Source organism: Apium graveolens, chromosome 9 (genome assembly GCF_009905375.1).
Source record: "Apium graveolens cultivar Ventura chromosome 9, ASM990537v1, whole genome shotgun sequence".
Classification (NCBI taxonomy): Eukaryota; Viridiplantae; Streptophyta; class Magnoliopsida; order Apiales; family Apiaceae; genus Apium; species Apium graveolens.
In genome coordinates, this window is record NC_133655.1 from 136,976,127 (window position 1) to 137,001,313 (window position 25,187).

At 33.7% G+C, this 25,187-nt stretch overlaps 2 protein-coding genes across 2 annotated transcripts; both read left to right on the forward strand.

Moving 5' to 3' along the window:
• Nucleotides 1-4,840: 4,840 nt before the first annotated feature.
• On the forward strand, nt 4,841-11,265 carry LOC141683276 (protein LPA3). The gene is made up of 12 exons (XM_074487972.1): nt 4,841-5,295; nt 6,438-6,468; nt 6,725-6,817; nt 6,910-6,972; nt 7,060-7,171; nt 7,609-7,694; nt 8,748-8,806; nt 8,883-8,985; nt 9,088-9,148; nt 10,322-10,404; nt 10,522-10,602; nt 10,899-11,265. The coding sequence occupies exons 1-12, from the start codon at nt 4,955-4,957 to the stop codon at nt 10,956-10,958; spliced, it is 1,173 nt and encodes a 390-aa protein (XP_074344073.1). The 5' UTR covers nt 4,841-4,954; the 3' UTR covers nt 10,959-11,265.
• Nucleotides 11,266-12,992: 1,727 nt separating this feature from the next.
• LOC141687447 (putative receptor-like protein kinase At1g80870) lies at nt 12,993-15,680 on the forward strand. The gene has a single exon (XM_074492726.1). The coding sequence runs from the start codon at nt 13,365-13,367 to the stop codon at nt 15,510-15,512; it is 2,148 nt and encodes a 715-aa protein (XP_074348827.1). The 5' UTR covers nt 12,993-13,364; the 3' UTR covers nt 15,513-15,680.
• The last annotated feature ends 9,507 nt before the right edge of the window (nt 15,681-25,187 follow it).

Genomic DNA, 25,187 nt, shown 5'->3' on the forward strand with positions numbered 1-25,187 from the left:
AATCTTATTTCAAAATTTTAGGATTCTTATATAAATTAGGGTTTTTAATTTATTGATTATTTACTTGTTTTGATCATTTGTATAGTTTTATAACGTTGTTTACAATAGATTCGTGTATATAATTGAGGTGTTGAGTTCCTAGAATAGCTAAGTCGAGTTCATTATTGTTATCATTTTTAGTGTTCGATTTTCCAGAGTATCCAAGTTATGGCTGCTAGTTTGGATTATATGAATAGTTTGGGTATGATTTAAGCTTCATTTTTACATATAATACGTCGAATTTGGTTGAGTATTCTGGAAAATCGAGTTATCGCCAAAAAACTTGAAACTTTTGGCCGAATTTTTCATGTTGTATTTGATTCCGGCATGGACGGTTGTGGTTGGCGTGTTTTACGGATTTCTGGGAGTTTAAGGAGTGATTTGGAGCAAAAATACGGTTCAAACCGTATCATTTTGTGTTAATATAACCTCAGCCGAAATTATTCCCGGCGATCGGAATCCGGGTTCCCCAAAAACCGGCGACCTTTTCTTGGTCCCGCCGGCCAGCCACCTAACCCAGCCGCCTGTAAAATTCTTTTTAAAATTAATTCAAAAATTATAATTTTTTTAATTACTAAAATTCATTTTTTTAATTTCAAAAATCAATTTTAATTATATATAAATTCAGAAATAAATTCGAATTACTTAATTAATTAATTTAAATTAATAATTAATTATTTACTTGGTCAATTAATTTAAATATTGATTGATTAATTACTTTAATTAGATATTAATTAATTTTAGTTGATTATTTAATTGAATTTAATTATTTCTTTTGATTTAAAAATCTCGAAAAATAGTTTCGAACTTTAAAATATTTTTCTAAATTATGTTCAAGACTCGATAATTATTATTAAATAATTTTAAAGTTAGATTCGGGTATTCGAACCCTGTTATTTATTTATAAATGATTCGGTTACCCATTTTAATTCCGAAAAATATTCAAAAATTCATATTAAATACCAGAAAAATCATTTTAACCCTGAACCTTATTTGAAAAATCATTGTTTATCGAATACCTTGCGTGCTATGTTCTATGTGCTATCTGATTAAAGTGATATAAGCCTATGTGTCTATTATTTGACTGTTTTAGTCATAACTTTTAATACATAAATCGGATTTGGGTGAAACAAAAGATAGATAAAAGTTTATGACGTTTATGTGACGATTAGAATAATATAATATTGAATATTGATATATACTTATGATGCCTAATAGAGTAAATGAGACATAGAAAAGGAAAGCAGGTGATCAGAAAATAGAACCTATGTGTAAAAAAGAAAGCAAGTGATCAGTGAATAGAGGCAAAGCATAGAAAAGGTAGACAAATGGTTGTTAAATAGAATCGTTAGACGAGTGCAAGTGAAGTTGAAATCATTTGTGATAAGGCAAGTACTTCTGAACCTTTCTCGAGATATATTGCAAGTATTTTTGAACTTTCTCGTAACATGTTGCTAGAATTCAAAATAGTTTTGTTTTATATTGTAACTGCTTCAAAACATACAATTTTGAACCCTGATCACACCATTTGATCTCTGGGCTGTAAGTCGTATTCCTTGTAAACCACCGACTATTGATTTCCCAGATATTATACCAAACAAATACGATACCACCCCACAAATACATATACACTATATATCAAACACTGGAACAAAATTACTTGAAAAATACCTAAATTTATATATCTTATCATACCTTGGAATATTAAAGATCACATCTTATATAATCACCCATTCACCATTGTATATGATATTCGTCAATAATCACCCCTTATATGTGATAACCACCCATTCATAATGTTATTTCATATATGTGATAACCACCCATTCATAATGTTATTTGATTCTAAATTACGATGCAAGTTTATATTCAATTGTATGTTGGGAGGAATTGAACCCGAGTATACAGGTTCACAAGCACATCACCTGTACCACTACGCCACACTGTTACTTAAGTTTTTTATCATACACATAATATGTGAGTGTCGTAAATAACGATAATTTATTTAACTTTAAACATGATTACTAATATATTTGTAGAGTTAGTTTTGAACAATTGAATTTGAGATATAAAGTTAAGTACAATATATAAACGGATCATTACCTTATTTATTAGATAATTTAGTTTGAAAAGTATGTCTCATATATTTTTAATATATATTTTTAATAAAAAAATAAATTGTACATATAATTAATTTTTTATATGTTAAAAAGAGATATAGTTATATAAATAATATATATATATACTACATATTTAGATAAGTTATAATTAGCGTATTTTGATTTATTTCGAATTCAAAATTAGAATTTAATCTATTTTTCAAAAAATACTCGAAATCTGACTAAATGGTCTGCCCGTAAATACCATGTCACTACATAGGTTTAATTTGAATTACGAGTTTGACAAGAAAATCTTACCAACAAAATTAATATCTTTGGGATCTTTTTATAAAATCAAGTCAATTGATTTATATATCAAAATTACTAGATTCAAAATCAGAATTTTACCCATTTTGAAAAATACTCGAAATTTGAATATATGACCTAGCCGAAAATACATCATCACTATCTAGATTTAATAAATTTTAATTACGAGCTCGACGAGAATATCTTACCAATAAGGATAAATTTTATAATATCTTATATTAATTAAAATTAATATTTTTTAGCTCTTTATACGATCAAGTCAATTGATATAATGTATCAAAATTACTATTTTTATACTATTTTATTTGCAGAACATATATGGACTCCCGTACTGAACTAAAAACAAGGACTCTCATATATATATATATATAAGAAACTTGTAAAATTATATAATTCAATATTTTGAAAAATAAAAATTAAATTAGCAATAATAAATTTACAAAAAAAATATTTAGTGTTGGAAAATATTGTACAACTATTTTAAATTATTTGAAAAAAGGTTAAAACTATAATATATTGTACTATTTAATTTAATCCATGTTATACTATCTAAATAAAATAATTAATATTAGTCGAAATTTTGAAATTATTAACAAGTTTAACTAATATTTAAAAAAATTATCAAATTGAAAATATTTAATTTTAGAAAAATAGTATACAATGTTATCAAATTACTATAAAAAGAAATATTAGTATCATAAATGAAAGAAACTTTAAAATGATTTGAATGATGATATTAATACAAATTCATCTTCAGATTCTTGAAAAAAAAAACTTCTATATCAGTAGTTACTCTTGAGGATATATGAATTATTTTTATGTCAGATCATGACTTGAGTAAAAATAGATTTTGTTTGATTTTCAGTGCTACTACGACTACCATAGATAAATAATTGTAATTTATTTATTAGATAATTATGATTTTTGAATAATCATAAATACATGTTATTTGAGTAATTTACTGAATAACAATTAGATATATACATGACCAAAATATCTAGAATATAAATAAACGAGACCAACATAATTTACTGAAATATATAATAAATAATAATTTACATCATACACACACATGTGACTTTATCTTAACTAATATTAAAATATTCAATTTTGATGTTGTATTTTAGAGTTATTGATATATATACTAGAAGAAAATGACAAAAGTTTTTTATGTTCTGAAAATAAGAATGATCAATTAAATTTAAGTTTTTTTTCAATGTGTTAAAAACTAGATAGATTATGTCAATTTTAATTTATGAATTGATAATAATCTGACATCTTATAAAATTAACTTTGTATAATGGAGATGATTAAAGGCTAAATACATGGCCGATATCAACTTTAGTTAATGAATTAAGACATTTGCAATGATATTAAATTAACATAAATGTTGAATTAAAGAAATAATGTTTTTCTTAAAAAATAAACTTATATTAATTGAACTGTAAATTCTACTTTGTTGAATATTACGATTACAGTTTTTTACCACGCATTACTGATCCTTTTAAATTAAGCAAGATAATTGTAAATTAGTAATGACTTTAGTAATAAAACACCTTATTAATCCGGGTTTATTTGACCAAAACTCAAAAAATTTACTCGACTCTGCAGTATACATATATGTTAATTTTTAGTTTTTTTTTTATAAACATATTAACAATATTTGATGGATTAACTACAATTTTTTTACACGTACACTATAGTGACTACCCTGCTTGTATTTATTTAATAAATATAAATTACACGACACAAATAAGAAAATATGTATTATAATTAATGAGATATATTTAAAAAGTTATTAATGTTTTACATGAAATCATACACATTGATGCATAGGATAATTTGGTTGGTTGGTTAACATCTTCTAAAACAACTTTATAATACTTCCAAAAAAATTAAAATATAAAATACAAATTTCCTAAAAAGTATGTTAATAACTTCCAAAATAAAATTTAAAAATATAACATATAAATTAATAAAGTACATACATGTTCAAACATATCAAAACTACAAAAAATTATGAAAAATACATACATAGGATAATTTGGTTGGTTGGTTGATTAATATTTTCTAAAACAACTTTATAATACTTCCAAAAATATTAAAATATAAAATATAAATTTCCTAAAAAGTATGTTAATAACTTCTAAAATAAAATTTAAATTATTTGATATATTTTAGACGTTATACAACATTTATCAATAAAAAATGATTAAAAATTTATTAATATAATTATATGATGTAAAAAAATCTAGAAAATTAACTATGGTTAAAAGAAAACCTTAAAAATGGTTTGTTATGTTGCGCTACCTTTATAAAATTACACATCAAAGTTATTTCAGTCCAATTGGTGAATATGAATGTAAAATAGAAAATTGAGAAAATTCTTATCAACTAGTGATATGTGAATTGTATGGTCCTCCTCCTTTTAATCATCTTCTTCTTCTCCATATTAGTAAAAATATACAATTGTAAGGCCTTGTTGAGTGATGTCCATGTCCATGGCATTCTCCTCATTTCCTTCATCACAACCTCACACATTTCCAAAAGCTACAACTACTAGTACCAAAATTCACACTCACTTTCTTAACCACTCTTTCTCTAACCTTCCATTTCGTCCATCTTGCATTACATCTTCTCCTCCTTTCTCGAAACTTCCATTTAATCTTTCAATCAATTGCTCAAAAAGTGAAGCTCCGGCTGAAGTTGAACGTGCTCGTGGTGTCGCTGTTTATAACCCAAAATCATACCAAGTTATTGCAGATGATGCAGCTAATTCCCTCTTTGCTGCTCTTAGTGATGGTAAAACCCGTCTCGAGATCGATTTCCCGTAAGCCTACTTCCCGTTAACTCTATCTACTTGATCCTGCATAATTACAACAACACCAATTTTTACATTTATTAAGATATCTATTTAATACTTTTAGTTTTACAGAACTGCTCCTAGCAAAGTTCATTGTTATGTTAATTCATTTTGTATTTTATTACTGATTGCTAAACAATGCGCGAAAACGAGAAAATGACAATTATTTTGGATCAACAATCAAATTCTAGAAAAACAATTAAAACGGGACGGAGAGAGTATTCACTATGTTTAACAAAATTTAGAACGTTGAGCCGTCATGTCATTATTGATTTAATGCCATAATTTTTGTCATGGTTTAGCATTCCTAACCTAGTCTGGACATCTTTAGGGCCGCCAAGGAACTTATGGAGCGAAATTTTTCTCTAAAACTATAAGCTACAAATCAAGTTTATATACTTCCAAGAATCGAGTTTATCGGGTCAACTCGATTCATTAATGCTAGAATACTAATATAAGATCTTGGAAAGGCCTTTCTTTAACACCTTGAACCTTGAGGTTTTAGAGGAAGACCCTTTACAGGATCTTATATTAGTATTTTAACAATTAATCTTACTGGAGAATTTTTTCATTTCACTTAAAGTTTGTTTTCTTATTAAATCAAGTCAAGTTTTCCGAGTTCTAGACTTGACTTGTACAACTCAGTACAACTATAGTCTTCTTGGAACATTTGAAACCTACTATGGTCTGTTCAGAAGTAAGGTGGGGCCTTAGGAACTAGGAAGAGAGAAATTTATGCACACCTTACCCCTAATCCATAGTAGGTGTTAGAGCGACTTTTTCTATTAAGACTCCTGGCTTTTAAGAAAACTGTTGACAAGTATGGAGTAGTTCTTTCTGTCAATTTAACTTCATAACTGTCATAATTTCCCTTGAGGTTTTACCGTTCCTGGCCTATATATGTACTTTTTACTAAGGATTGATTGGAGAATCATGTTGAACCTTGTTAATATCTATGCAAGTCCTTTTTTGTTGCTAAATTTCTGTGGTAGTTTTTTTTTTTTTTTTAAATTTGCAAGTCCTCAGCCACAGACAATCCAGTTCATGCATTTAAGCTACCATTTACATACTGACTTACCTTTTACATTTCTTTTCATTTGTATCACAAGGCCCTTGCCCAGCGATATCTCATCTTATAAGGTACCTTCTATGCTTTAATGTTTTTTTGGCTGGCTAATGGCATGGCAACAAGTGGTTGTATTGGCTCTAGCACATATCAATATTGCACACACCAATTTTTGCAAAGCTATTAGTTGTATAAGATACAATCCCCTACTTTCCCCCGTTATTCCTCTTTCCTTTCCCGCATCTAGTAGTTTTTGTCCACATCTACCTTTGGTTGGTAGACATATTTTCACTAGATGCATGATTTTGTCATATTAATGATTATGTGAAGGGATCTTCAGATGAGTTCAGTGATGCCAACATTCAGCTGGCGTTAGCTGTCGTTCAAAAGCTTCAAGAGAAGAAGGAAACAAAAGCTTGTATTGTTAGTTTTGGCACTTTTTCATATTAATGCAGATGCTATGACTTTTGATAGTATAGAAGAAATATTTTATCTGATAGAAATATGTATTTTAGGTTTTCCCTGACAAGCCAGAAAAGCGTAGGGCCTCCGAGCTCTTTAAAGCAGCTTTTGACTTGGTAATGTGAATTTCCTTTTATAGATTAGGTCAGGTGTGTTATTAAGGGGCGGTTCTTGTGAATTTACGGCTAACTATTTTCTTTCAGATTGGTGGCATCTCATTAGGTTCATTAGATGATGTTCCTGCTGGTGCAGTGACCACATTCTTCAGGTCTATAACGAAAACACTGGATTTTGATTTTGAGGACGATGATGAAGGTTGGTTTACTTCTGATTTTTTTTACATAAAAGACATTTTATTAGGTAGAAGAGAAGAATGGAAACAGACATATGTATAGCTGAGGAAACATTCGAAATCCCAGTAATTCAACAACCTTCTCAAGGCCAATTAATAATTCAGTACCTTCTGTCAAGTAATTATTAGTCTCTATAGTACCTCCAACATGGTTCTGTAAATTTGTATGACAAATTTAAGGATTTCTATAACTTGCATGAGCCCTAGGCTTGTTTGTTTAATTCAGATAATTCATTTATCAGCGCATACCATGCTGACTGAATGTTTTCCCCCATCCCTTTCCTTCAAAAAAGAAGAAGATTATATTGATTATAGACATGCCTATCATTCTTGCAGTTTTATCTTGTAGATTTTGTTTCCTATCCTCTGCACTTACATCCTTCTTATTTGAAGAATGCAGACAGTTGGAAGTCTGATGAACCTCCTTCGTTGTATATATTCTTAAATTGCAGCACACGTGAACTACCTTATGTGGAGAAGTATGTGGTATGATGCTCCCTTACCTAATCCTCCTTAAATTTGACATGAAACACAGAATCCATTATGAACACCCAACTACGCTCACTTGCATACATGTTTCAATATAAATTTCATCTAAAATATTAAAAACGCTTAGACATCTTGTAGTCAAAGACTTGAAAATGTTGGTGTTTTTGTGAGTATCCTCCTTGCAAGTACTTAATTTCAAAGAACGGCATTACCATATGAATTCTACCTGCACATTACGTCATTTTATCACTTAGTTTTATCGGGGGTATCTTGAAACTTTTGCTTATTGAGAAGCTAGGGGGTATAATAGTAAATGCTTTCATCAATCTTATCTAGACAACTTTTTAAATTTTAAATAGTAAATAATTTCTTCTATCTTGTCAAACCAGACCAACATGGCAACATGTCTACATATTATGTCCTTTATGCTGCTACGTTCACCAATGAGTTTATTACTATCCAAATCTCCTTGCTGCATAAGCTAAGGGAGGTCAACTAAACATTTTAAATTAGTCCTCCATTAGCGACTTGCGTTTTTCTTCAAGTGTATACATTTCCTGTGCTCAGAGAAATATTCATGTATGTGTTATTACTTCGACCTATACAAATGATTTTTGCATCATTTAATGTTTTATTGGATCAAATTTGCTCAAATGATGTTAGTTAAACTAGACTCAGGAACGGAGCTAGAAAATGGGATTTCTGGAGCTAGAAAAGTATAACAATTTTATTACTAGTTACATAAATGTTATGGATTTGGGGTTGCGCTCGTCCCCGTCCCTGGTTAGTCTAGCATGTAACTTGTTCCTCTAATATGTTTATTAATAAATTCATAGAAAGGATTATTTAAATAACACTTTCTAATGCAACCAATTTCAACCTATTTGAAAATAGCAATTTTGAAAAACTGCCAAAAATGGGTGGTAGAAACAGTAAAAGAACACAATCAATGAAGAGTAGTTTATGGGGTCAATATATATTTTTTTACCTTTATTTTTTAATATCAGGACCCCTTTGCTAGTTCTTATTGGATACGCTTGGCTTTTGCAGAATTATTTTGCTTCATCAACTCCCGCACTTCTTTTCAATCTGGAACTGGACACATTACGGTATGTGGCTGTCACCGGACAGGCTAATGGTATTACTTGTTTTGATTGTAAATGGCTAACATTTTCATATTTTCAGTGCTGACCTGGGAATCATTGGGTTTCCACCAAAAGAGTTGCAATATCGATTTCTATCTCAGTTCACGCCCATATTTTACATTCGAAGAAGGGAGTACTCGAAGGTACCGGTTTTGTGCTTGCACTTATTATCCTAATAGTTTTTAATGTTATTTGTTTGCAGCATAGGTTTTTGAATAATGTGCTTTGTCTATCTAATTTGGAAGACAGTTGCAGTGGCACCATATATTGTAAATTATACCGGAGCATTGTTTCGTCAATACCCAGGTAAGATGAATTCTTATTGTCAAGCTGTAGAGTGCGGAGTAACACAAACTATACTTTTATTTGAGAAGTAACAAAAGCATATGACATCAAGGGGGTGTTTAATGTTGTAAAATAAAATCTGGGCAAAAGTTCCCCGTGTAAAACCTAATCCTTCAAATGCAATAGATAAACTCTGTTTTTTTCAATGTATCAGTTAATTTAAGAGAAAATTAGTGGCAGCAGATTTGTTTCTCCCTCGTTCTTCTCTCTTTTTTTAGTTTACTAATGCCCTGTTTTCTTCTATTAAGTCACTGATACCTCTACATCCTAAGCAACAACATACATATGTTGACATTTTCTATATTACTTAAGGATATAGTTTAGATTGTACAAGTCTATATTGATGGGGGTATTTGACTTAATATTTTGGGATACATGCAGAAGGATGCAATAGGATATAGTAAGAATCAATGAATATAATGTGTGCATACAATGTTACTTTTTTTAGTCAAACAATATATGTTAAGGTTTCCATATGTAAACCTGTTCACGAATTATATAAAATGAAAATGTTCACGGACATTATAATCGATCTTATTCACAAACTTTCGAGCCAAACTATATTCTGCTCAAGTTCTGCTCATTTATAAATCGATCTTTAAAATCATGTTCATGTTCAACTCGTGAACAAATCGAACCGAACTTGATCCAAACTATTTTCGAGCCGAACACCGAACTATTCGTGATCGTATCGACTCATTTACATCCCGATCAATATGTGAGCCATCAAGGGCATGTACACATCTTACATGAAATAGATATGTCAACCTCAATATGGGTAGGAGTAAAATTCATATTTGCCGATAGGATTATATCTAATCTGTTATACTTTACATGTGAACTATCAGTCATCGTTAAATTGAATTAACTTACCACGATATTGTAGTCCAAATTTTGTGCTTGCTAGGTGTCAACCAGTAGTCTTAATTGTACAGTATTAACAGCTTCACTTGTATATGTAACGGAAACAAAGTTACTATATCCTAATTGTATTCTGTTGCAGTGAACAATTTTGCATGTGTTGGGAAAGTGCGCTTTTAACAACTTTTCTGACCTGCATATATATGTGTGTGTTTTATGTAACATGGTGTTCAATTTTTATATCTCCTGCTCAATTACCAAGCATTTTTGCAGGACCTTGGCAGGTGATGCTGAGACAAACAGATAATTCGTATGCTTGCGTGGCTGAAAGTGCTACTCGATTTACTCTGGGTGAAGTAAGTACAATTTTTCTGAATCTAAATCCTCATTGCATCACTATCACGAGTGATTGTTGTATCTTTTATTAAGTTTGATATTTATTGCCAAAATTAAACACTATCTTGTATATGCAGACCAAGGAAGAACTACTGAGGGTCCTGGGACTTCAGGAGGAACAAGGAAGCTCACTTGAATTCTTGCGTAGAGGCTACAGGGTCTGCTCTCTTATGTATTGAAGAGTTTGATTATCTTTAGTTTAACATGACGTCTTTGCCCATATATATCAGCGCTTTGTCATGTCCCAACCCTCTTTTGTACTTTGGGAGGGTTTCTAGGCTAAGATTCCTAATCTAAAAAAAAGAGTTATGCTTTTAATTAAATTAGAGCAACTCCAATGGTGGGTGCCAAGAGGGGTGTACTTTGGAGATGCTCTTAGATGACCAAAACAAACATTCTCCAATCCTGAATCAAATGTATATATTTTTTAATTATTAACATACTTATTTTGCAGAGTTCGACTTGGTGGGAAGAAGATGTAGATAAGGAACTTCATTCAGCTTGGCGTAGCTGAGCTGCAGCGGAAGAACAGAACAAGAATTACTTACATTCAAGTCCAAAGAAATGCACTATTATATATCATTAGAATTCGTGGACTCTGGCCAACTAATGTGTCTTGTAATGGATGAAACAAGAGGAATAATCGTCAACATCGTTCTAAAGGGTCTGATTACAAGGTTGTATAGATAACTCATTCTTTACTTTGTTAGGGAGTATAACAATGAAGTCTTGGATCAAGTTGGCATCAGAAAATAAATTTGAGCTGCTTTGTAAAATTTCAGTCAAGACAAGATATATATACAGTATATTACCTTTTCTACTGCTGTAATCTTATTGAATTTCCGGGAAAGGTTGATGTGAAATTGCCAACTGGTGTAGCATTTCGGAGGTTAAGTAGTGTGCACAAAGAGAACAGTTGCAAAGAGAAAGTTTTCTTAGGGGAGCAGTAAAGTAGTACTTTTTATCATCCTAAAATCTGGATTTGATTCTTGCTTACCTCGATAATTATCAAAGAAAGTATATAATTCTCTAAGCTACTCTAAGAAACTATTATGTTCATTTTGTTATAAACATTTACTCAGGAAAAATTAATCGGGGAAGACCTATAGGTATACTTGAACTTGATTGTCGTGGAGTAGTGAAATTCGAGTGATAGGTTTGGCAGATTTTGTTTGTTTGCTAAAACAATATATGTGTTTGTATATGTATTATTTATACCTTGGACTGGAGTCTAGAGGGAGCTATGGCCCGTGGGTCTGTTATTAAGAGAAAACATGACATGTGAGATTCTATTCTCTATCTTCTTCTACTTGTTGGCTAGGCCAGTGGAGTACTAAAAAAAGCTACAAAATGTTGAAGTTTTCTTTGCAAGATGTTTGAACATAATCTTGAATGATCATTTCAAACAACTTGTGAAAGTTCAAAATTTTCTTACAACTATTTTTCAAAGCTTTTGAGTTGAACAAAATCCGTGAATCAATGAAAGATTCATTGTAGTACAAAATAAGTGGAGACACATCTAAAGCCCTAGTGCTAAATTTCCCCCTTTAAGATTCAAAGGCTACAAAAGTGATTTTTATCATGTCAATGAAAGTGAATATTAATGGCTCTTCTTTCCATACCTTGCAATGGAGTACCATATGACTTATATAAACTTGAAAAAGGAAATTGGACAATGATTCTACATGAAAAAGTTCAAACATACGAGAAACCTTGGGCAACATGGCAATAACTATTCAACTAAAGAAGTTCCTCGTTTCTCGAAGCTCATCGTACTCCATTTGAATACTCGTACGTTCTATGATTTTAACACTTCCGCGTCTTCAATTAATTTATTACATAAAAGATATCGGCTAAGAAAAAACACATTTTTACCTGTGCTCTCTTAATCCTCTCAGCAGAGAGTGAAGCAAAGTACTTGGGGGGAGAATATCAAAATAGAGGAAAAGAGGGATGCAAATGAAAACTCATTTTGTTAATGAACAAGATGAGCAAAGCAACAAGAGGAACTTTGCAAATGGTGTCAGCACTAATATTCCCAAACCTGCAACAGTTAAAACGACTAGATATGGATCAAGTCACAACTGTACATTCATACATCATGATTTATCCTTTGATCCCATGCAGACTAGGGGAATCTGCTTCTGCTAGCTATTGCTCCATCCTAATCAAAAGTGACACAACAAGTACAAACAAATAAGGATACACAGACTTTATTTAAAAATTTATATGTACACTGCACCCTTTTTCTTTACAAGAATTCCCAACTCTCGACCTCTTATTATTAATAAGCACTAGCCTTAACTGTATTTCGAGATTTATATCTGAAGAAAAAGGAAGTGACATAAGCTCATAATTATGTTCTTAATTTCGGCTATGTGGAGTCCCATATAATTTAATCATTGACTAGGGTGGGTATTTACCAAATGCATAATCTCCTTAAATCACAGTAAAATGTGTTAATGTAGGGTCAGAAGGTTTGGTTCCACTAATTACATGCAATAATCACAGAGTAAATTTTTTGTGCTTAAAAGGCATCAAACCACCACTGTCATCCACCTTATTCCCTCCAAAATTTCTTCCATTAAACCTGCAAATTCTCTTTTCCTTTAGTCAAAAGGATCCTCAATTATGGGTCCCATCACTTTTATCTTAATCCTAATCTCATAATCTTCAACTCAGTTATCTATATTTTAACTAAACTCAAACAACAATTTCAAGAACACCCCACTAAACAACCATTAAACAAACAATAATCAATCAATATAATCATCCCAACTGTAAAGCAAAACTCAAACTTTCTTGGTTCTTGAATCCCCCACCTTCCCATTTCTTGATTACCACCTTTCTTTCTTCTACTCCATTGTTAACAAGAACCAGAAACTCAGAAAAAAGAAACCTACAAAACCAACAAAACACAATGCCTTCAAGGCAGAATTTACCACAAAATCATCACCAAGATGCTAAAATAAGTTCCCTTTTTCTCACCATTGTCATCTTTGCTTCACTTGTTATATTTTTCTCATTCATTTACTTCATATATTACCTTTGGTACTCTCTAGTCCATCATTCAAAAACTAGCCCATATGACTCTCCAAACTTACTCGTAAAACTCCAAAAGTTCACTTTCAAGGAACTTAAAGAAGCTACAAATGGTTTTAGCAGCTCAAATTCTATTGGAAGAGGAGGCTCTGGCACTGTTTACAGAGGAATTCTCAAAGATGGTAAGTTAGTTGCTATCAAGTTTCTTGATTCAGTGTCGTTTGAAGGAGACCCTGAGTTTCGAAATGAGTTGCATGTATTAGGAGGCTTGAAATCTCCTTTTATTGTATTGCTTTTAGGATATTGTGTTGAGAAAAATAAGAGATTAGTTGTTTATGAGTACTTGCCTAATAAAAGTTTGCAAGAATCACTTTTTTCTGATGCTGGTTTATGTTTGAGTTGGGTGAGAAGATATGATATTATATTAGATATTGTTAGAGCTATTCAATTCTTGCATTTGGAATGTGATCCTCCTGTGATTCATGGGGATATTAAGCCAAGTAATGTGCTGTTAGATTCTGAGTTTAGAGCTAAACTTTCCGATTTCGGCCTGTCAAGGTTTAAGATTGAGGAAGGTGAATTTGGAGTTGACTTGTTTAGCCAAGATTTTGGAAAGAGTCAAGAACTTTCAGGGAATTTAGGTTTTGCAGGTGGAGAAACTCCGCCAAATGGGACACCAGAGGATAGTGTCAATGAGGTAGATTTTTCTTTAGCTTTACAAGCTTCTTCCTCTACGAAAAATGGGATTCGGAGTAGTTATAATGCAAGTGGTGTGAGATCAAGTTCTTTTGATTGTAATGATATTGGTAGGAATTTTAATGATGCTAAGAATAAGAATGTTAAAGGGAAGGAGGTTATGAATTTTGATAATGCTGGTAAGGATTCAAACAAAGTTGTGGATTATGATTGTGAGGCTTGTAGTGTTGATTATAGTAAAGAATTGAATTCGAGTGGTGCTATGGATGTTGAAGACAATGTTGTTAGTAAGAAACAATGGGGGAGGGATTGGTGGTGGAGACAGGAGGGGACTGCTGAGTTGTGTAGTAAAGATTATGTAACTGAGTGGATTGGGAGTCAAATTTGCCCTTCATCAGATCAGGACTGGGAAGAAGAGAAGAAGAGCTATCACAATAAAACTAACTTGGATTGTTCTAAGCAGGTTGACAAGTATGAACTCGAGGACGTGAAGGAATCCGAATTTCAAGTACAAAGAACTGAGTGTCCTAAAAAGAATATTGAGAAGGAAGGATCAAGGGACAAGAAAGTTTTGGGCGCTAGAAAGCACAAGAAAATGAAGGAATGGTGGAAAGAAGAACACTTAGATGAGCTCAAGAAGAAGAGTAAACGGGGCAACAAGCTTGAAACCAAGTCCAAGAAACGGATGAAAATGCCACATCTTGATTTTGCTAAATGCATTCATTTTTGCAAGAGAAGGAGACTGATGCATCAAGGTCAAACCGAGAGTGATCCCCACACAGAGTTCAGTTTTAGGAAAGGTGTAAAGAAAAATAATGATCATTCTATGGGAAGTGAAATGTGGAGTGGAGAAATATTTAGTAGGGAATTAAGCAGCACGACGAGTATGAGAGGTACTCTGTGTTATGTTGCACCGGAGTATGGGGGAGCTAACTACCTAATGGAGAAGGGGGATATCTACAGTATTGGAGTCCTAATACTTGTGATTGTTTCTGGAAGAAGGCCATTACATGTTCTTTCTTCGCCAATGAAGTTAGAGAAAGCAAACTTGCTTAACTGGTGTCGACATTTAGCCCAAGTAGGAAATGTTTTGGAACTTGTTGATGAGAGATTGAATGATGAGTACAACAAGGATGAAGCCAGTTTGTGCATAAACTTGGCTCTTGCTTGCCTACAGAAAATGCCCGAGTTGAGGCCAGAGATAGGGGACATTGTTAGGATATTGAGAGGAGAAATGGAGCTTCTTTCACTTCCATATCAGTTCTCTCCATCTCCGCCATCCAAATTGTACAGCGGCTCAAGGAGAAAACACAAGAGTAATGCAGAGTAGGTCTTGTAATCAGCAGCATTGATGATGCAAATAAATTGTATCTTGCTCATCATCCAGTTGTTAAGGGGACAGAAGTTGTGCTTAAATATTGCATATAAACTGAGTTGATTTGAAATTGTAAGAATCAAGTTCATTTTAACAATATTAAGGAAGCTTTGGTTCCACAAAGGACTTCAGTGTGATTTAGATACTAGAAATACAAAAGTCATTAGATGTGGGCTATAATTGTATAATTTGTACTGGAATGATTACAGTTCAAAAAGACCAAGGAAACAATATTCGTCTGCACACTGCAGCATAATGTATATATTTAACGACAAGGGAGCTCATAATAATAATCATATATGTAATTAATACGATAAGGGAGCTCATGTAATTTGATCCTAAGATAAAAAATAATAGAAATAATATTATTGAGTGAAAGAATTACGGTCGAGTTGGTATGGATACCAATATTAACTATTGGTGAAGAAAATTAATAACTTATTTCTTGAGTGTAGTGTTAGGCAACTAGCAGAGATGGAGATGGAGATGGTGTTGGCCCTTGGTTGGGGGATTACAATTTTTATGGTGTCCTTGTCTTGGTTATCGAATGTCAATGAAAATACAGGCATCACACAGTTTCTGACATCTAGTTTTGTTTTGAGTTGACATATATAATTCCTCCTGTGACATACTCCTACCTATCTATTATACACATTTTTATAGCGTTTAAATAAATCAGGCTCCGCCATGAAACATGACGAAACGAGATACACCTTCTTGCCATTATCCAATTTTGCATCCTTGTATTTCCAGCTGACAACAAGCACCAACCATGGACTGTTTTTTTTAATGATTTTTTAAGGACTAATGCTAGGTAACCCCATTTTTCTATTAAAATAATTATAAAATGACATGATATAACAATTTGTGTACGCATATAAATACACGTGGTATCTCATATTATTATCAAGAAAGTTATTATTTATAAATCATTTAAAAAAATTCTAATAAAATTTGAGGTCGGGCCAAACAAGCGGACCGAACGCACCGTGCCAAGTTAGCGACAGACCGATTTGATTACCACTAAACTCGTGAACGATACATAAAGATGAACGATCCGTGCCGAATCCGACTGATTCTACAAAACGTTAATTTATGAACAACTCGTGAGTTAGAGGCGAGTTAGGTGGTTTAACATAGGCAATACATTGAATAAATATTAGCCGATTTGCAGTTTGCATTAACCAGCAGTGCAAATTAGTACTACCATAGTGACATGTCAATTCATATTTATATGAATATTTTAATTGTCTCCCATCACTAATTTCACTATTTTATTTTTAAATGTAATTTGTGATTAAAGGTGCAGACTACGGAAGACGTTTGGGGTGCCAAAAAATATTTTTCCATCGTTTTTTATTTTCTAGAGTTATGTTAAAATATTTTTCTGAATTTAGAAAACTAACACGTGTTAGAATAAGCAAAAGAGTGGGGGAGCCATGCTGAGCCCTGCAACCAAGTGGCGAATCAGACGGGCCGGTCCGAGCTGGCACGTGCCGCTTCGAGTTGCCGTGCCGGTTTCGGACCGGTTCTGAATACTCCAATTTGTGCTCGCCTCGTTATACTATATGGTCAGTGTCGAATTTTGAACAGGCACATTACGATCCGAGTTATACGAGTTTTTGGCGAGCCGATTCACGATTGTGTCGAGCTAAACTGCTCGTTGGGCCACCTCTAATCGCTTTAATAACCTTTATTAATACGCGAAACCCATTTTTAAATACTACTATTAATTTTGGTTTCACCAATTTTTGGTACCACCAATTTTTGGTACCACCAATTTTTGATTTCACTTATTTATTCATGTATATCTTATAATACTACTTTTTTATGTCTTTAATTCTACTATATTTTTTTTGGAAAATACTTGGTGTACAGAATTATGTACAAAAATTTGTACATAATGACATGTGGTAGATTTTAATTGGAATGGACCCCTGTATTTACATCAACAACACCAATTAAACACCCCACATCAATTGCCATGTCATTCTGTACAATTTTTTTATACAAAATTCTGTACACCTAGCACTCCTCAAATTTTTTATTACATCATTTATTTATGTTATACTTCTACATGTATAATGATTCTACTAAGTTTAGTTTTATTTTTGTTATTTTATACTTCTACATGTCGTATGATTCTATTAAATTTAGTTTTATTTTTGTTTTCTTATACTTCTACCTATTAAGTTTGGTTTTATTTTTGTTTCAACCCCTTTAACTTTAATCTTTGTGTTCTTAATTCCCTTATATATTGCTAATTCAATATATTAGACGTGTTTGGTTTCATCAATTTCTGATTTCACCCTTTTTAAATTTCATTATAACTTTAAATGTATAATTTTTATTCTTCTTTTACTTGTATATAACTTATAATATTATATGTATTATTTTACCCATTTTTTAGTTTCAATTTCTTTTTCGATTTCCAGTAGTTCAAAGGAATGTCATCGATTGAAGAATCACTCGAATACTCTGACATTATTGATTTATCCTTGAAATCTCTGACAAGGCACGCCTCTTGCTCTAAAAAGAAGGGAGTTTTATGTGCGTGCGAAAAGTCAGGTTTGATATGAGTGATTGAGGAGAGTAGATCCCCAACATTATGCAGAATTCTTCAAATGGATGGAAGGGCGAAGAAGGGGACGCACCCTTGTCTTTCAGCTGTCAAAACAAATGAAAAATTCTATTAAGGGCGTGTCCATAAAAAAAGGAAAAAGAGATGCGGAAATAATGGGAAGTATAAAAGAGACAAAAAGGAGACCGAGGTAAATACACGTCCTAGAGCATCTCCAACCATATAGAACCCTTAGCTAAAAATCATTAATACATACTAAAAATAAAAAATATAGAGATTATGTAAAAAAAAATCCATCTCCAATGGTACACTCCCCTTATTTATAAATATAGCCAATCTCTTGATGTTGGCTATATTTGTTGAACCACTATAGACCTGTAAGAAATCTGTAAAAAAAATTCTAATCATTTATTATCATATTGAAGTAATATATTCTATTTATAACAACATAAATTTTAATAACATACTATTTTTAAAATATAGCTAACCAATATAACCAATACCATCGAAGTACAATGTCTTACAAGTTCAACAAATTTTACATATTGTCCTACAGATCCAATTTAGCCAACCAGTTATAGCTAATACCATTGAAGATGCTCTATTCTAACTTCAAACTGATGACAAGGCGCACCAATAACAATACATGATTTATACAAATGAAAGGGCGCACCCTTTAATCGAAGTTATGTGTGTTAAACTATGGAGTAACAGTTGAAATTCCTAAAAACAAGTTTCAAATTAACAATCCCTAAAAATATGGATCAAATTATGTATACATACACTATACATACATACCTAAAACAAGGTGTTGAAGAACTCACAATGGACACGAATAATCAATATCATATTCTGGACAATCTATTAAGCTAAATCGAGAGAGAGGAAAAGTATGTTGTACCTTCGAACTTCTTGAGCAGATTGAACGGAACGGAAATGAAGAATGACGGTGAGAACACCGGTCTCCAGTGGCCGAAAGCTCTAGTCGCCGATATAATTGATTTTAAGAGAGAGATGAAAAGAGTAAAGTAAAAAAGTGACAGTGACATTTTCTAAGATATTTAAAGGGAAAAAGATCACGGGGACATGTGTCCACCACATCACCCCTGACGTTCGACCCCGATATTTCGACTTCTGAGGCCACACCCAAACATCATGGCGCGTACTTTGTATAATTTTTTTGATGATTAGGGTGTTGAAAATTTTAATCCCATTTTCGATGATATATGGAATTTAGGGGTAGTTGTTATGCCCAAAATTTGTTATAGTAATTATCTGGGTCAAAATCGGGTCAATTGGATGAAATTAGAGCAAAGATACCAAGATCCAAATAAGATAGGGCTCGCCCTCTTTCCTAAAAAGGAAAGGGCGCGCCTCATCAAAATACAGATTAGTGTCGCCCTAAGCTTCTGGGCCTGCCCTCGTGATAGGGACATAAGTAACCTGGGGATTGATGACCTGAGTGGCACCAACCTACAGGAACACTTAGGCACACCCTCACCTTCAGCTTGGCAACGAATACGAACTTGGACGAACTCTTTGGATACTTCGGGAAGAAGATGAAGATTAATTACTAAGTTATCTTTTGCAGGTACTCAATTGAAAAACTCCTTCATGTAATGCAAATATAGGAAGGCGGTCTCCGGGGTCAGAGACCTCCAGAGATATGCCTGGACGGAAGGCCTCATCTTGTAGTCAATGAGTGTCCTCATTGGGGATTTGGGGTGAATTATGGTGTGTGCTTTGGGAGCTCTGTCTATTAACGTGTGTCCTCGTTGGGAGATTTCAGAGTATTCCGCACTTTGCACCCAAAAGTTTGGGATCACTTATCATGTTATCTGGTAGGGGCTTGTTATTCGGAGGACAAGGATGCGTCCAACATTTGGGGTAAACCATGGCTATACACGCATCCGCAGATTAGAGAAATAACTGATAACTGAGACTTATCCTCGACCGGGGAGATGCGTTATCCGCGAAGTTTTGAAGCCGCGCACGAGCCTTGGGCCTTTGTGGTTAGGCCTCATCGGCGGACATTCCTAAAGCTAGTAGAAGACGATTTTTAGTAGGTTTCCTGCTGAGTCTCGGGATGAGAAATCTAAGCCCATTAGGTTTCTTGTTTCTTAAGAACTACGTTGGCTTAATTCCCTGTAAATAGGGATACGTAGGTGTTAGGTCACACACACTGTAGAGGGGGGTGAATACAGTGTATAGTACAATCAAATCGAACTTTAATATATTAAGTAACATAAAACAAACATTATTAAAACAATAAACTCTGTTACAGTATGGAACTGTTACCTCTCAGTGATGAACAAATATCACAAGAGCTGCTAGGGTTACAATGAATAATCTTCTCGAATATAATAACACTTATAGTGTAAACCCTATGTCTGTGTTTATATACTACACAGTTACAAGATAATCGCTAATTGATATGGAATATAATTCTGCTTCCTAAAATATATCAATCAGATATCTTTTCTTCCAAGTATTTCATTCTTCACGGAACTCCTTCTTCATGCATATCTCTTCTTATGTTTATCTCGATCTTCTTTCCTTTAATCAGCTACTGTCCTTATCTGATCGTCCTTCAGCACTTAAGTTCTGATATCTAACTTCTGATGATTATCTCCTGATAATATAAGTACTGATATCCTTAAGTCTTGACTTCCAGTATAAGTACTGATTAATGGTTAAGTACTGACTTGTCCTGTTAAGTAAGATCTGAAATCTAAACATAAATTATATTAGCCATGACATTATCAAATATATCTAACAATCTCCCCCAACTTGTAAATTAGCATAATATACAAGTTTAACAGATATTTGATGCTGTCAAAAATATTAAGTACAAATGCATGAGAATTAGACTAGATAACTACAACTTACAGTCCTTAAAGCTTTACCAATATTCAACTTCTGATAACAACTTCAGTCTGTACAAATATCAGAATTTAAGCAGTTGTAGATCTTCGACTTGGCTTCATCATCTGATCTCTCTGATGTCAGGAGTTGTTCTGAGATAGTTCTTCAACAAACATCTCTCAACATATTTGAGTTCATCAATCATTCTCCTTTTGGCATCTTTAAGTTCTGCAGTATCTTCACCAATTTGAAAGATTGCAGCTCTGAGATCATTGATCTTTGCTTTTCTTATATCCTGATCCAGTCTAATCAAATAAGCTTTATCAGACTCAAGATTGAATTCAACAGTCCTGTACCCCAGAAAGGTAGTTATAATCTTAGCAATGTTGGGCTTCATTTCAACTATATCACCATTGTGATCTCTGTACTTTGGAATGTATGTGCTGTCAGACTTAACAGAATAAAGCCTTTTCTGTCTCTGAATCTGTTCTTTCAAATAGTTTGCAGCAGTTCCTGTTATTCTGTCATCCACTTGAAGTAAGAATAGTACATGCTCCAATTCTTCAAAATACTTCAATGGAATGGCATTTTGTCTTATATGATAAACCCTACCATCTGTCATGAAATACAACATGATGTATTCTTTCAAGTAGGTATGGTAAACCATCTGTACAGATTCCAGTTGATTCAATCTCTCAGGAGTTGCTCCAATACCTAGTTCACTCAAGGAAGTTGGATCATTGGTAGTGTTATGTATTCTCCTTTCATCAGCACTTCCCAATCCAGTTTTATCTCTTGCTTCCTTTCCATTAACTACTCTTGCTTCAAAACCACTTGCAGTAGTCTTCAAAGGTTGAGTCTATTTTGCTTTAGTGAATCCTAGTAGGAGTGTCTTTGGTCTATCTTCTGATATCAAGTTAACTTGAGCTATGTCAGAGGTTACTTGCTTCTTTTGAATATCAGGACTTACAATTACTTGACTCTGAACAACTTGAGCCATGTCAGAGGTTGTTTTAAGAACTTTTCTTGAAGTCAGAGCAAGATTATCCTTTTCATTAGTAATTTCTTCATCCTCAGGAGGCACATAAACCTTGATAGGTTCACCAATCTTTTCTTTACCCTTGGATCTTGGATCTATCTGTGGTTGTGATCTAGCCAATGTTGCTTCAGTATGTGTCCTTTCTTTAATCACAATGCCTTTGAGTTTTGGAAGTGGCTTTTTACCAGAAGCTTCAGATTTAGATATGACTTTCTCTGATTTAAGCCTGGCTTCTTCTTTCATTAAACTCTCCAAGTCCATTCCTGGATTTTCCTGAAGAAATAATTTTCTTGACATTTCCTCATCAAGATCTAAAAGTTCATCAGAACTTATCCTTTTACCAGTAGCAGAACTTATTCTTTTCCCAGTATCAGAACTTGTCCTGTGACTAGCTTGTCTTGATGTGAATCCTCTACCTTGACTATGACCTCTACCCATTCCAGGGTTTCCTTGATCATCTTTTTCATCATCCTTTCCTGTCAGTGTCTTGTCAGTCTTGCATTTGGACTTAATTACTTTCTCCCCCTTTTTGGCATCAGCAGGTAGTAGAAGAGAGATAAGCAATTCCACTGAGGATTGGATTTCAGTCAGTTGTGATTGCTGAGAAGCTTGATTTTTTCAGAATATCATCAATCTGAGCTTGTTGATGATCTTGAATCTTCTCAATATAAGCAATCCTGTCAATGGTAGGTTGGAAGAACTTTTTCTTATCAATTTTCCAAACTTGTTCCTGTTTGATAAAGTTTTCCTGAATCTTGTGTAGCTCTGCATGAGTAGTTGAGTGAAGACCTTGTAGATGTTTAGTACTCAATGCAGTGACTCTAAGCTGGGTTTTGAAATCATCAGAATTTAACATTTCATCAGCTTTAGTCAAGTGCTCAGCAAGATGCTTTTCAGTTGGAACACATGAAACTGAGTTCCATTCCTTAGTCCACTCCTGACCTGTAGGAGTTTCACTCCAAGGTACTGGTGCTTCTCTGGTAACAAACTTCTTAACCAGTTCAGACTTTAGAATAGTCTATTGAGGAGCATGTCCTGAAGGACCTGCTGCATCAGCATCTGCAGTTGGAGAAGCATCACCAGTATCTCCAGCATTTGCAGCATCAGAACTTAAAGAATCAGTATCTTCTGATAAGACAACAGTGTGAGTAGCAATGGAGGTTTCAGCATCCTCTAATTGCTGATCTGGTTCTAAGTTCTGATCAACAGCCAAATCCTGATGCTCACCTAAAGTCTGATCATCAGCATCATGATGCAGAGAAGGTGTTGTTGATAACTCTGGAGTTTGAACAACATCAGTAACAGGTGTTGTAGAAGGATTAATTGCTGTTGGAGCTTCTAAGAGAATTACTTCAGGCATAACCAAGTTTTGAACATCAATATCAGCACTTGTGCCTGGATCAACATGAGACACAGATGGTGTGTTAGCCTTTTCAGAAACAGCTTTCTGAGATGGAGTTGATGGAGAAGAAGTGACTGAAGCAAATTCCTTGTCTTGTGAGATCAGAGATTCCTGATCCCCTTCCTTAGCTGCTTCCTCTTCATCATCTGAAACTGGCCTTTTTGCCCTCTGTTTGTTGTATCTCTTTGTTGATTTGGATTCCTTGGGAGTTTCAGGAACTGTCATTCTTCTAAGCCTTTTGAGAAGCCTAGATCCCCCAATTCCAGAATCCTTCTGAGAAGTCTCTTTCTCAGCTTCACCTACAACATGTTCTGAAGAAGGAACCTGTTCCTCAGTATCAGATTCATCTCTCAAGGCAATCCTCCTTCTCTTTTGAGGTGTTTGAGGAACAGTCTTTGTCCTCTTTGGCTTGGAGGATGAAGGCTTCACAGTAGGTGCTGAGAATGAGGGTTGAACAGTCTGTGAAGTGGAGATATAGGATTTGAGATATGTCCTGAGGGTAGGTTGAGTAGAATGAGTGGTAGGTGCTGAGGATGATGGTTTTTGGGTGTTTGTTGTTGGTTGGACATCAGAGTAAACAGATCTATAAGTATCAGGATCAGCATTTACTAGGATCTGTTTTACAGACTGAGGAATCTGTAATGGTCTAACTACTGATTTCTTAGTGTCAACATTTACCAGGTCATTAAAGTAGCGTTTTGCAACTTTAAAAGGTGGGGTTGAGGAACTGACTAATTGAGGTTCATCAGTACAAAAAGTATAAATAAGTTGACAGAATCTAGCAAAATAGACAACATTCCTATCCTCTGTCATCCTATCCCCAATAAAACCAATTATACCAGTTGCAAAATCAAAATGAGTTTGATTGATAATAGCATACCCGATGTGCTGACTCAGAATTGGGATAACATCAAAATTCGAACATTTGTTCCCAAAAGCTTTGGTGATGCAGTCGAAGAAGAAGCTCCATTCTCTTCTGATATGAGCCCATTTCAACTGCCCAAGTTTTGCCAAACTCTTTTCATACCCCAAATTTGCCATTAACTCCTGAAGAGCTGATTCTTCTGGAATTGAAAAGGTACAATCTTCTGGGAGATGTAGAGCTTTGCGTATTGTACCAGGAGTGACTGCATAAGATGAATCACCCACTTCGAAAACAATACTGGGAGTGCCATGTTTACCACCATCATCAAAGTGCCCAGTCTGCCAAAACGTCAGAACTTGTTGGCTCGAAAAGACTGAAGGCTGGGTCAGTGCATACCCAATCTCACTGTGTGCAAGAAGATCTTGCACAAAATACAATTCAGATGGAGCTTCAGCATGATCAAGAATTGTAGCATAGTTGTTTGGAACAAACTTAGCTCCATCAATGATTATATCCTTAGGTGTCATGTGAAAAATTGAGATTTAAGAGTGCCTGTTAGGTGTTTGGTAAAATATCTGTATGAAAAACCAACGTGAGAAGAAGAAGGAGAGTAAAAGCAAGTAGAGAGAAAAAGTATGAAGGAAATAAAAGATTAAAGAAATCCTTTCTCTGTCGTACTTATACTCTGAAAAAAAAATGTTACCGTTGGACACCTGTCAGACATGCAGTAATAACGGATAGTTACTGGGCGCGAGAAAACAGTAATCATTACTTGCCCACTTGCCTGTTTTCAAGGAAAAACCGTTCCATTTACCCAGATATTCCATTAATCAAGGTGAAACAGTTTTAATTCAAAATTGAAACCGTTCCCACTGATT